At 38.0% G+C, this 14,586-nt stretch overlaps 2 protein-coding genes across 2 annotated transcripts in view; one reads left to right on the top strand and one right to left on the bottom strand.

Moving 5' to 3' along the window:
• The window catches only part of RPS16 (ribosomal protein S16), a 383,184-nt gene that overhangs the window by 249,671 nt on the left and 118,927 nt on the right, over positions 1-14,586 (bottom strand). The window lies entirely within an intron of this gene.
• The window catches only part of PAWR (pro-apoptotic WT1 regulator), a 75,883-nt gene that overhangs the window by 37,994 nt on the left and 23,303 nt on the right, over positions 1-14,586 (top strand). Inside the window, exon 2 of the mRNA XM_069858189.1 lies at positions 964-1,092. Coding sequence (XP_069714290.1) covers positions 964-1,092 — 129 coding nt within the window. The remainder of the gene's footprint in view (positions 1-963; positions 1,093-14,586) is intronic.

The raw sequence follows: 14,586 nt of genomic DNA, 5'->3' as shown, positions 1-14,586 counted from the left end.
TGCAGAGAGCTGGCAAGCAGCTTTTGACGTTATGGTCAGGATTTTTTTGAAACTTCTTGTCTTCTTCAAGTTGGTCATCTAAACATGAGATTTTGGTTTTTATTTATATGAATTTGTACATGGTAAACTAATACATTGATTTAGACACGGCTAACTCAGTCCAAAGTTGGTTGAGTCCCCACATTCCTACCTGGGCCTCAGTGGGGGTTTGAGCTAGAAGAGAGGCAGTTGTTGTTGTCACTTCATTATTTTCCCATCTCTCACCTGTCAGTACTCAGTGCTTTAGAATCTTAATCCTTTTGAATCAACTATTTCAGTAAATCTAGTATGAAACATTTGTGATGAAGAGCAAAAATATTTTATGTTAATATAAAGTGTTAGTAATTAATGTCTGTCCAACAAATTTAAAAATGACTAATTCTTAATAGAACACTTTCAATGATAAAACCAAACCCAAAATTAATACGGGCAATTCAGACTGATACTTCAATCTCAGCAGATGCCACTGTGTTGAAAAAGATGAGCTATTAAGTGAAGATTACAGCTAACTTTTTTTCCTCTTCTGTGCTTCCTCAAAATTTCCAATGTAGGGACAAAATTGTTGCTTATGACAAATGAAATTGTAAAACTGTACAAATGGAAAGAACCTCAGGCAGAGTCCATGTTCCTGGTCACAGCTGAATTGACAGTGAACTCTAACATTGGCTGGGCCTCTGTCAGCTGGGATCTTGATTTGATTCTTTTTTTTTTTGTATTTAAGGAAAAGCAGTTAGTTGTCAAACTTTATTCTTGTGTTGGCGATGATATATTAAAAAAACCCACTGAAACACTTGATTACACCTTTTTCTAAAATGTAAAATTAAATCTTGAAAAAATGCACTGGTGCGTGAATTTTATGAAGTACGGGAAGGGTGTGAAGCAACATACAAAAACTGTCTTGTAACTGAAGATTTTTGATTTTAGAGCCTTGATGAATATGAAGATGATGAAGCAGGGCAGAAGGAGCGAAAGAAAGAGGATGCTATTACCCAGCAGAATACGTTACAAAATGAGAGTTCCAGTGCAGATACCCCAGGCTCATACTTACTACAGGTAAGACCTTAACACTTGCTTATTTTGATATTGTACTTGATTTTTAAACTCATACTACCTTTTTCTTTGTACTCCGACTTAACAGTAGATTATAACCAATATAGAAACAACATAAAATTCAGGCATTGTCACATTACTAAAAACGAGTATGGGGTTCCGTTCCCCAAACTGAACGCTACTTTGACCTGGTTCTGAGAATGGAATCCCTTGTTTCTTTCTGACGGCTTTGATGGTAAAGGTATTTAGGTCCGCCAAACACTCATTTGATAAGAGGAAGGGAATCTTGGAGACTGAAGTGAAAAATACTTGTACTTTTAGAAAAGTCAGTTGATTGATGTTAAGCTTTTCAAATCAGGACCTGATTTCCCAATTCTATTTATTGTCAACTTTCAAACTTCTAATTACTGATTCTGGTATTGAAACAAGCAAACACAGTTCGAGGAAAACACTTCTTGCCTTTTTGAAACCTCTTAACTTTTTTGTTCTCCAGTCACCTTGCCACAGATTATACTTGGTCCTGCAGTCTTGCCCCATCAAAACCTTGCCAGTTATGTCCTGTATACACTATTGAAAAGGAGGTTGCAGTAAGGTGGGTGTTGGTCCCTTCTCCCAAGCAGGGAGGAACAGAACAAGAGGAAGTGGCCTCAAGTTATGGCAGGGGAGGTTTAGGCTTGATATTAGGAAAAATTTCTTCACTGAACGGGTTGTCAAGCACTGGCACAGGTTGCCGAGGGACGTGGTTTAGTGACCATCCCTGGTGGTATTCAAAAGATGTGGTGCTTAGGGACGCGGTTTAGCGGTGGACTTGTGAGTGTTAGATTGATGTGTAGACTCGATCTTAAAGAACTTTTCGAACCTAAATTATTCTGTTTCTGTAGACCCCTCCTGCATACTGTGTGGCAAATCAAGAATGTTCTATCTCTTTCCTTTTGTGCCCTTAGCGTCTCTAGCCGGGCTTTTTTCTCCTCCTCTATTACTTCACAGCATGCGCAAACACAGCTGTACACACAGAGTTCATCTAGCTCTGTTTATTGCCTCTAACAGAGACAGTTGTACATGCTTAGGTAAAAAAATATATGAACAGAGCAAGCACATGGTGATAGTTTTCAACCTACCAGTGGGATATCCTGAACCAGAGGGGGAATTGCAGAGCTTAGTGTTCTGGATGCACTCGTGGACGTGTTTAACATTCATAAAAGCCTATGGCAAAGAAGTCTACAGCTTAATTGCCTGGAATGTGAAAAACAGTCTTTTTGTTTAAGTTGAATCTGTCATTTGCCATCTGTTTGCACGTGATTTCACCAAGGTGTCCCAGTGGAAGACACAGGGGGAACAATTGCTTCCTCTTCATGTGTCACAGAGAGCACGACCCCTCTCAGCTGCCTCCTCTCTTGACTGAAGAATTCTATGTTGTTTAGTTGCTCCTTGTACAGGAGATATTCAATAACATTCTTTACTTTTTCCAGTTTGACTATATTTTATTTGGGATCAGGAAACAGAACAGGAAACAAGAGTTCAGCACAGCATGCAGTTGTAGAGTGGTTTAATGGTGACTTTTGTTCTGTGTTTCTTTCCTGAAAATTCCTGATATCTGCCTGTTGGTCTGCTGAGCACAGAGTTTACTCTTTTTTGTCAAATATACTCTAACTTAAGTCTAACTTGGATTTATCTGTCAGTGTTAGTAACCAGCTCAAAGGCTGATGCCTATGTAAATTAAGAAGTGTGTTTACCTTTTTGTCTTGGTTTGTGCTTACATACACTAAATTTTATCTCCTGTTTCATCTGTCAGCCACTCCCAATAAAGAAATCCTGCCTGTTTGCACAATTGACCCTCATCTTTTCTGTTCTGAGTAGCATCTCTGGGCATGTCCTTCCTGAATGTGTTGAAAAGCACAGGTTTCAAAGCAGGTTCCTGTAGATCTCTTTTGAGTACTTCATCCTGCAAAAGTTGACCATCAAGGCCTATTGTTATTTTCTGTCTTTTCAGCAGCGATTTATTCACAGAACAACATTGACTCTTATTCTAGTGTGAATTAATTACTTTAAGAGGGTTTGGGGAATGCTTTCCTGAAAAATCCTCTTCTGAACATTTTTACCCTTGAAAAAGCTGTATTAGATTTGTGAAGTGTAACCATTTTACAGATGTCCCTGGTGACTCTTCCATGCTATATCGTATTTACCCCCTTATTCCCTAATTGTTTTAGATTTACTAGCATCCCTCTATTCAGTGTAAATATCAAGCTTACTGGTCTATCGTTCTCTCACCTACTCTAGAATCTCCTTAAAGATAGTGATTATGTTTGCCACTGATACTAGGGCAATTATAAATGAGAGATTATAAACAATCTTGAGTATTTATCTTTTTTATTTTTCAGTAACTTCAACAGTTCCTTTGAACCTCAAGGAATAAATACCTAATTCTGGCAACTAGCTTTTTCAAATTTTGCAAATTTGTTTTTAAGTTATACGAGTGCTTCTGTTTAAAACAGATCCTTTGAGTCTTTCTCTAAGAAATGTTCTGATGAGACCCTTGCCGTGCTTTTCTGTGATGAACAGCAACAAAAATATTTCTGCAGAGAAACTGTCTCCTCCGAGTTTGCCTCTTATAACTTGATGTATTATCTTTGCACATTCTTTGGCAGGATTCCTCATTCTGAAATGTTTTCATACTTTTTCGAAGTTGTTTGTTAGACTCTTTTCTTACTGTGTTGACTCCGTTTTCACTTCTTCAACAAATATTCTGGAAGTTGTCATTTCTCGTTTCCCCTCGTGGTATTAGCACATAATGCTTTGGCTATGTTCCCATGCACTGTTTTTTTCATCCATATTTTCTATTCTTCTTGACCAACAATCTCAGTTTCTATTTACCAGGCTGTCTGTATTAATTGTGTCCTACACAGTTCCAAGTTTGTCACCAGTGAATTCCAACAGGCACTACTTCTTTGTTGACGGAGCACAGCAGGGGTGTCTTGTCACTGACAATACAGAAGAGAGTCTCAGTGCTCAGATCTGGCAAAGACCCATGGTGGCACATGCACAGAACAGATGGAACTGTAGAAAGTTGTAGCTGTTAAGACTTAATCAGTTTATTAGTGACTCTGTCAACTCGCTTTTTATTAGAAGACTTAGAACTTGCCTGATTTGAACAGAATTTGACAGCAGTGTGGTTTCAGCTGTAATGACTTAGTTTCTACTCTGTGCAACAGTTAAGCCTAATTCTGTTCTTAAAAGTAGAATTTGGTTTTGATTCAAGAAGTCAGTCAATTCTAGTTGCCGTTGACCAATATGTATTCTAGTTCTATTCACTAAGTAGAATACATTTCTGTAGTTATAGATGTGCTTAGATGGACTGATATGTTATAGATGTGTATAGGTGGACTGATTATTCCATTCTATTAATCATTTTTTTAAATTTGTAAATACAGAATTACTCTGACAGTTATAGGAAACAAAACAGGTAATATTGACTTCATGTATGGTGGATAAATACCTTGCTGAATCATGTTTTGTTTCTAGTCCTTAACCTGATGTTTCAGTTGTCTGTTAACATTGTCAGAACTTACTGTTACAATTCTCACGGGCAAAATGCAGTTTTTGAAAACTCTGGCTGAATTTTATGTTCTTGATCCAAGGCACAGAGGTACACAATTTGTTTAAGAAACATACCATATCTCAGAGTATTTTTCCTGAAGCAGAACTACTTGGCTGAAATCAACTTCTCAATATTTTTTTACTGGAGATATGGAAAGTGATAGGTCTGTCAATGCTATAAACATTGAAAAACAATTACAATCAGAACTGTTACTTAACTTCAGGAAAAGATAACATGGAAAGCCCCACTTCACCAAGTCAGTCAACACTAGATCCACTCCCAAACACAAAAGAAGTGTTATATCTGCTCTGCCTTCCTTGCTTGATTTTTTTTTCTTCTATTTTTAATGCTGCAGTTCAGTGGTTCTCAGCTTATGGATCACCGTGCTGTGGACTACTCACTGATGTGTGTGAGTGTGCAGTCTAAGAGTAATGTTATTTGTAATGAAGCATAGAACTCTTACAAATAAGCTAAATATTTGTAATGCTAATTGTTGTGCTGTGCACTGTAGGAACACACTGCAGAGAATTTCATCAGCTGTGAACAGTTCAACATTTAAGTGTAAGATGTGGGAGGTGTTGAGTAAATATGTATTGGCAAAAGCACCAAGAAGCATCAAGGTATTTGAGATCTTCAGAGTTATTTTTTATATTGGCATGGGGATGGGGTTTATTGTGTTCTAGATCTGTGGTTTTCTTCCTAGTGAGGACAAAAGGGGTCTCACTAGATCAGATGTAGGCATCTAAAATTAAATGGGCAGAATCCTTTCTTCTCCTTTGAAAACTTGGACCAGGCATGTTGGAATGATTTTTGCTGCTAACTTAACTTGGAGATAGGGTTCAGTTAGAGAAAGTGTGAGATACCTTTTTTTTACCTTTTTTTTTGTGCCTGTGAGCGTGAAAAGGGGAAGCTCTGAGTCACTTGGATAATTAAATTCAACCTTTGGGAAGTAAATACTCTGAATCCTTCAAGTGAAAAGTAACAATTTATAAAAATGAGAATGATTTAGAGTATTCCACTATAAAAAGGGAATGCTGAACTTCGTTATTGTCACACAGCAGCAAAATTTATCCAATCTATTACTTAATTACAAGTTAAACTGCAGATCATAGCTGTCACAGTTACCAATACCTCTTGTGTCTGAAATGACTACTGAAGAACTCTCTGCTAGAAACCTGCTCTTAAATTTGTGTTGCTGGCATGAAACTGATAAGGCAATTTTGCTTCTCAAGTGTTCTGGAGTTTGAGACTCCAGAGGGAAACGTGACTTAACTCTTTTTGTTAAGTTACACTACTGTTTTGCTGTACCTGATTGTGCATTACGCACTGCTGCAAAGCTCAGGACCTCTTTCAAGACCCTTGCATTCTAGTTAGAAATTGTGATCATCTTGTTCCAACCATTCATTTTCTTTATGTATGCAATTGTAATGCATATTTCTTGGATTCTCTGTGTTGCTCTTAGATTGTGCAGCAACAAGAATTTCAAGAAATTAAGATGGTTGAATTTTACCAAATTATTTTATACAAGATACAACTTTTTAAGCTACATCTGAGATGATTAAGCTTGCACATGGAATCATGGTCAACAACACTAAACAGATTTGCTAGACAAAAAATGTCACTTCATTTGTAGCACTGAAGCTTGACTTTATACTCTGTGTTGTATCGTGTTCTTGGAATCAGTTCAGTTTATGTGCATTGGTAGACAGGCTGACTTTTGTTGCTAGTGCTGAATTTCTGTGGAGCTGTTAATCCAAGACAGCAAAAAGTTGCTCTAGCTTTCAGATCACAACACTGACTTGCATACATAGTAGTATTCCCATGTCTTGGATTGCTCTCGCTCCTCCCTGTAGTAGCAATGCATGTTTTTATTCTCTGCAACAGATTAGCTTGCGCTGGATGCTTGGATATTCATTGTATTTAGTGTAGAAATCACACAGTACCTTTGAAAGAATCCTTCCTGTTGATTGGAGGTGAGCATAGGATGAAATGTCTACATAATCTGCATCACCTAATGGTATAGTTATAAAATCGTGCCACAGAAGATTGGGTTCATTGTAGCTAACTGCAGTAATGAAAAGGTTAGATAGCTGCCGAAGTAATCTATACTTGATTCATTAGCATGACCTTTTTGTTATGACTTGTGCATTTCGTCATAAGTCATCCAAGACCCTATGAAAATTGAAGGAAAACCACATCTGATGCAGTTCTGATGGCTTAAATACCATCCTTTACTTTAGAAGTGAACCAACACATTGAAATTTTCTGAAGCGTTGATGCACAACAGTGTTACAAAGCTGTAAATGTTGAATAGAGGCACCTTATAAGCTATGCTTAAAGCAATGCATAAAATAAAGTTGGGGAGTAAAAGTCTCCACTGACTTCTTAGCTGTGTGCCAAACTGTGAGGAACGCAGGGAACCCCTATCACATGCATCTCCGTTAGGAAACGCAACTGAAAATCTGCTTGACACAAGCTTCCCCAGAGTTTTGTACTTTAATCGTATGCCAGGAATGTGCTGCCAAATAAGCCTCTCAACTCACGTTGCAGTTTATACCCGTGTGTTTAGCATTTCCTGGCTTATTATTTTGTGCAGCAGTGTAATGTCATACAGCATCATTTTGCAATTACTCTAATTATCCAAAGTGTGTGGTAATGGTATTCATATGTATTAATACCTGACTACAGCTTTTCAAAGATTCTTTGCATCTAGGTTCTATATAGGTCTTTCAAAGGAGAACTGTTTGCATGCATTCAAGAGTAATAATTTCTCTTTTCGAAGTATATTGTCATGATGTTACTTGGTGTTAATATCTGTCTGTAGAGGAAATGCAGTTGTGCTGCAGGCCATGTATTAAAGGCATGTCTTTTATTTTCTATGCTATATTTCTTCAGATGTTACACCAAGGGTAATTTTTCATAGTAATGTGATTATGATACTGGTATTATGTAAAAAAAATGAGTAAATGAAATGTGATTGAAGTACAGAAACGTGTAAATTGGGAAGTGCTGTGTTTGAGCATATGAAGTCATATGTAATTCTGCCAAATCCTGTTGTGGGACTTCAATATTTGACAGTTAATTACCAGATGATGTTAATCTTGGGGTTTCTATTTGCAGATTAAGAACATTAAGAAGATCCACTTCACAGAGATGGTATGAAAACAGTCATTAGTATTCACAAAGCACTAATAGTGAACGTGATAGAAAGACTTAAAATCTGATTATATGTCTAAAAATGTGCCCATAAAATGGATTTTTAATACTTAACACAGAATTTGAATACTTTAAAGATCACTGTAATTTGGATAAAAATGTATTTAGTCAATCTTGTTTGTGCAGTGCTCTAAAGTAAGTGACATCAGTTGCAGGGAATTTGCTACCCTGTACACTTGATGATATGAACCAGGTGCTTTAGATATTTAACTGCTATGGCTGGTATAGCTCAGGAGACTCAAATTATTCCTGTGATCTGTATAGGGAAAACAGGAAGACAGGAATTCCATCTTTCCATGATGATATATGATCAGGTCATCTCTCAGGTAGTTTTCAGCAATGTGGGCATGTATTCAGAGCAGTTCGTGTAGGTTAGTATCAGTAAATAAGGCATAGTGCACTTTGTGAAAAGCAAGGAAATGCTAAATACTGAACCCTATTCACTGAATACTCATCTTTGTGTTCAGCTAAGTGCTCTTATGGAAAAATAAGTTGTGTGGTGATGACAGGAAAGGCAGTATCACGATGCATGTGCCTGTTAAGAATCTGAATGAATGTTGAGTAAATCGACAATGTTCTGATGTGTTATGAATTGATTGACTTTGCAGACTTAATTTTCTTTAAGTGCTTTTATCTGTATTATTGGAAACTGGAACCAAAACTACTCCATGTAGTAGCTTTTAAATTAATCTGCAAGGTAACTTCTCAGAGTTTAGGAATAATAACGTTACATGGTGTTCTTATCTGGTGTAACTGCAGGCTTTAAAGACACTGAGTGAATTGTTTTACAAAAATGAGAATTCTAGTTTTTAGGTAAATTTTTTATGTGTGTGTTTTTTAATAGAAACTGAATTTTGAAACAGTGGAGCCTGGATTTCTCAGCTGAATGGGCTATGTCATAGGCATTGTTATAGCAGCACAGGTTTCTCTGCCAAAATTGTCCTCTTCTCCTCTTGTGAGCAAATTTAGTATACGTATGCCAATGTGCAGTGCTGCTGATCCATGCGTATTCAGTGGGTTTTATGCTCCCAAAGGATCTGCACATACTCAGCAACTCTGATTCACCCATATTGCATGTGCACTGTCTAATGCTGCTGCTCTCTGAAAGTGCTTACAAGTGAAATCAGGAATCCCTTTGTCCCTAAGAAATAAGGAAGCTAAGAGCTGGTGGTTACTAACGTGAGAGCAAAGGCAAAGTGAGTGGCTGTAAACTGGCTGTAGGTCAGATCAAGCTGTGTGGCCAGCAATGTGTAGCCTTCAGGATGCAGGTTGGGCATCCTATTTTGAGCCATCTGAATTCCGCTCTCATAGGGAAATACTAATACATGGTCATTTACATTTGTCTTCATAACAACTGATCATAAAGAGAGATCTTTCCATTTCTTTGTGGAAGGCATCATTTGTGTTCAGTGGCTAATCATCAGCAGTATAGATTTGATTACCTTTGACAAGCAAATTTTCGCTTTCTTAGAAAGAAATGCAAAATAATATTTATTTTTTAACGTCTGTGTTCAGTAAAGTTTAATTCAGTGAAAAAGTGGTTTAAGCTGTAAATCTTATTTTGGGAATGCATTTCACTCCCAGTAAATAAAGTTAAATGTACCCCTGAAGTCTCCTATAGTTGCATACTGGTTTGTGTACCTATGCACATGTACAGCTATTCATCACAAGACCTGCATGAAAGCTAAAACTGAATCAAGCCTGCATCTGAGAGCAAAGCAGTGTAGAGGCTTCTCAGTCCTGCTTTATATTCACTGTTGTGCCTAGGAACGGCAAGGGATTTGGCACCTCTTTTGGTACTCTTTTAGTACTTTTAAAATCTTTGCGTAGACCATGTGGGAAGCAGGGTGTGTAAGGTATAATTTCTTCCTTGTGGTTTCTGTCAAATTCAGTTGTGATCCTTCCATTATGATTTTATTTGTGGGGGGCGGGGAGAGCTGTGTTTAGTTTAATTCTTTTTTATCTGTAAATGTTGCTGCTATGTGCTCAGGCAGTATGAGCAGGTGTTTGTTTCATTGTTGCACTCTTGGTTTCTTTCACTGTTGAAATCCTGAAGTTTTGCTCAAGAATAGCATGATCTGGTGTTAACACTGATTTGGATGCTTTTTAGGCAATAAAGAATAAGGAAGCAGTTTCTCAGATTCCTAGATAATGTTTTAAGCAGTCAGCAGGGGCCTCATCTGAAGGAATTTATTTTCTTTCCCACATGCTTTGTTTTTCGGATGGGCATCACTTTTTAACTCGGCTAACTGAACAGTGGTTTGAGAAGATTGTTTTACCTCTCTAAGAGTCAATATGTCAATTCTGTTCAGCTGTCAAAAATGATGCTGTCTAAGTGGGTGTCTCCTCTGAGTTTTCTTTTCCAATTTATTGGAGGAAAAAAATGTGATCTGGCAGAGTATAATGATACACTGCAGCTGAAGCTTCTGTGGGAAGAAGAGTCCTGTGGTAAGTAGAAATTTGTTTGAAAAAGGAAGGACTTCCTACTGTATCTTCTTGTATGAATAGATGACACAGCCTGACTGATCTCAAAAGCTTCTCTAAGGCATAGTCTTACTCCCGATTCCTGCACTCTCCTGGTATTCCTTTCTAGAGAGAATTTTAGTTAATACTGCTCTCATGCAAGGAAAAAGTCTGAAGCCTAGGTAATGAAGATATAAGTATTGTAGGGTGTGTACAGAGGGCGAGGACGGCCTTTTGCTTCTGCAAGGGACCTACATGGACCAAGTGGATCACTGTGGAATATCTTTGTGCAAAGTGGAGAGAGGAGACAACTTGCACACTGTTAGAGCAAGGAATTTTATACAGCACTGCAGAAACACACGTAGCAATAGCTGTCAAATAATTTTATAATGTAGATCCTACATTTGTGTTATTCATCCTGAATAGAGACTATCACAGTTGTAGTTAGTCAGGTGTGCTCGTGCGTTTAGAACTGCACATTCCAGTTCCATAGTGGTGTGAGGATGGGGGAGAGATGGGGAACCTGCTTATCTATATGCTTGTAGTCTGGCGTGATTAATGTGATGGCTCAGGAGGGAGGAGGAATCTGGAATTCAGAGTTGTTTGGTGGAGACAGTCTGACTAAGTTTATGCTGCTAAAAAGAGCAAGACCTGGGTGTGAGCTCAACCGCTATGCTGCTGGTAGAGCCTATGGCTTAATTATTAGCAAGGTTTTCTGGCATGGTTTTGGTTCATGCTACCTAGTGCTCTCCAGTACCATACCTGGGGACTCTTTGAGGAATAATGTGTCAGGAACTAGTCCTTTGATGTATTATGAACGTCACAGCACTAGGTTGGGCTGCTTGTGTAGTGCTACAAGGACATTACAAGTTTTTGCTGTCTGACAAAGAGCTGCATGCCCTAAATCAACACAGTGGGCTATGTAACACAGACCTAGGTTTCATGCTACAAAAACACCACTTTGGGTTGTAGTTCAGCCATCGCGTTATTTCAGATGCTTCTGACTGGGGGAAGACTACAGATTATTGTTTCTTACGGACACCCGCTGGGGTCGAGTGCTTTGGAGCGTGGTTGTGGCAGCTCAGTGTTGCTTGTCTTTGGAGGGATAGAATAGTCTCTGCCTTGTCTTGCCTCAATTTACCATTCTGTTAGTAGAAGCTGGCAGGTCCATTCTGCAGGTAAACTAACCAATAAGGGCCTCTCTTTTTTTTCTTGGAACCAGCACCAAGTAGAAATATGCAGGATAGTTCATTGTGTTAAACTAGTTCCACGGAAGGAGCTGGTTTTATCAGTACTTGTGTTTCTAGTATGTGATGTGCAAGCTGCTCTAAGGTGAGGTTGAACAAGTTGTAATGCTCTGTAAAATGTTAGAAAAATAATTTTGGGAAACTTGTCTGTTGGTGTGTCTGGACCCATAAGCTAGTGTGTTGTAAAGTGGTTATGCACATAGCTCCCTGCAGAACTTAATATTTACACTTACTATAAAGTACTTCAGCAAATTCTGTGGTGTTTTCACTGCTATCATTTTTGCTGTGGGTTTCATATAATGAGGCAGCTCTTCTGTTTCAGATACTAGAATCATAGAATCATTTAGGTTGAAAAAGTCCCTTAAGAACCGACACTACCCTCTTAATTTCTCTAAGCCATAAAGGTTTATGTCCATCTGAACTCTATCTTTAAAATGTTTTCCTGTTTCAGTGTTGGGTTGTGTATTTTAGATTTTGTGCTTTTTGCTTGCATGTTGGGGGTTTTCCTCTGGTTTCTGGCAGTGTATTGCTTCTTTATTTTTTTTGTGACTGACAGACACATTGACATTTGGGACAGACATTGACAGACACATTTGGGAGCTTTGTGCAAGTGTTTTCAAGTTCCCTTTCTTTTCAGGGAATTTTAGGAAACCTACATTTTCAGTTTGAGTGTTTAACACTGATCCATGAAGGTCATATGTGACCTATAATCATTGTTTTTCTGTGCAGTTTTCCATCCCTGCTGTGTCAGTGAGTCACCTGAGACCTCATCAGGCTTTGTCAGCCTGATTTAATCAGCACCTTCATAGTTTTTTTTCCTCAGTCCCTAACTGGTTGTCCTGAACTTTTCTGGCTCTTTAGTATCAATATTGCTTGGGCATAGAAATGGAGAGTAATGAATAAAATAAAAAAAATTCTGTTCATATATTTTAGTGAGTATTTCTAGTTTCCTTATTTTGGGGAGCTGTTGTCTTCCTGATGACGCTTGATTTCCATGGGAGTTACTTGGTTTACCTGCAGATGTTTCTTTAAGTTTTTTCCTCTCACCTAATGTCCTTGATAGATTTCTTCATAGGTAGAATTTGAGGATACTTACCTTCCTGTTAGGTGCCTGATTTAATTCCCTAGACATTCTTGCAGTGTTTCTCCATGACATCCTGGCTTTATGTAAACAGGGAGATGAGTCATAATTCCTTTGGCTTCACAAGAGTAACTCATAATGCTTGTACCCAGGTGTTTTAGCATGTCTATGTTAGTTCTTGTTTGAAGTCCTTATTAATTATGTAATAATTAAAGGTAGTAGATGAGACTGTAAAAAGATAATGTTAAGGTTAAGTAAGTGAAAAGAATTAAGGACACTTTTCCTTGGCTAAGATTTGTTTTTCCAATCTTTTTGTTTGCTTGTTTGTGTCACCCCACCCCTTGGGGTTTAGCTGATCGATCACTAGGTGGAAATATTTTCACTGTTATTTCTTTCATTTTTTTCTCATGTTGGTGTCTTCTGAACAAATTCTCATCTGTAATAATTTGGTTTTGCTTTACAAGTTATAGGTAATTTTGAAACCTCTAGAACATTGTAAACGTACTTAAGTCACATGACTATGTTTGTCAATCAATATGAAAACAATATGCTACAATCTAACAGATGATGATACATAAAAATACTTATATCCAAGTATGTAATATAACATCTTAACCGTTCTGTGATGCTGTGTTATTAACATCTATTCTAAAGCTGATTTAGAGATACTGGTGAACTATAAGAACTAATAAACTCTAAAATCCCCCATTTGTTTGTATGAAAATGCAAACAGGTTTGTAAATCCAATAGGCTGTGAAGTGGCCCAAAAAATTTAAGCACTAGATATAGTTCATACTGGTTTTTAGACAAAGGACCACTGTGAACTTACATATTTTAATAATTTTTCTTCATGCTAAACCTTCATGCTTTTGCAATTGTAAATGACGTAAAAGCAGATCAAAAACCTTATGTTAAGACTTTTAAAGTAAATTAACATGATACGAGATAAGACTTACCTAAAAATGCGCCACAGTTTAATAATTGGTGTACCAATGTATTTGATTTAACTACCTGTCTGATAGTGAAGAAATAGTTGGTACAGCTGGATTTTATCTTGTGACTTGATTAGGATCTAATAATGTGTGTACTTTGGAATACTTTTGGGAATGTGATGCAAATATATTTCAGTAGGTCAGGATAGAATGACGGACTTCATTTGTGGCAGACTTCAATGTTGCTGCCCATGCTGCAGCCTGGCTGGCCCTTCACTGAGGCACTGGAGTGCCTTGGAACCACATTTCCCACTCTGCTGGGCTCATAAGCGGGTACGCCTGTGTCTGCAGGGTACAGTGCCCTGGCAGATGGTGCATGAGAACATTTGAGTCGCTCTGCGAGAGCCAGGTGAGGCCAGTGCTGAGCCAGAGCTCATAGGTACCCTTGGATCTTGGAAGATTTTGGGAAGAGGCGTTCTTTTTGTGGTTGTCTTCATCGCTCCTGACTTATCAAAAAGCAGAACTGCCACGTGAACAAGCTGTATGCACTTGCATCTTGCATTTGTATGGTACTTCATTGAGGCCTTGCTCCATCAGGTAAACAGAACTGCAGTGTTTTCACCTACAACATCATTCATCCACAGTCCAGAAACACAAACATATCACAGAGAATGACATGTTCTCAGAGTTCCTTTTTGAAAAGAGAAATTGAATCACTTTTCCCCCTGAAGGTTTGCATAGTCAGGAGGTAAAGAGACTGCCTGGAACCTGTTTGAGATGTGTGGACTTTATATGAGCTACAGTGAAATGGCCTTGGAGAAATTCTAAGTCAGCCTAGGAAACTGCTGTTATTCTATTTTTAGGTTACTGTACATCTGGAGAGGTGTATTCTCTTTAGATCTTCCGTTTGATGTGTGTGTCTCAATTAAAAAAATTATAGGCTGATACTCTGAAAGATTAATT

Source organism: Phaenicophaeus curvirostris, chromosome 1, assembly GCF_032191515.1.
Source record: "Phaenicophaeus curvirostris isolate KB17595 chromosome 1, BPBGC_Pcur_1.0, whole genome shotgun sequence".
Taxonomy (NCBI): domain Eukaryota; kingdom Metazoa; phylum Chordata; class Aves; order Cuculiformes; family Cuculidae; genus Phaenicophaeus; species Phaenicophaeus curvirostris.
This window is presented reverse-complemented; position numbering and strand designations above follow the sequence as displayed.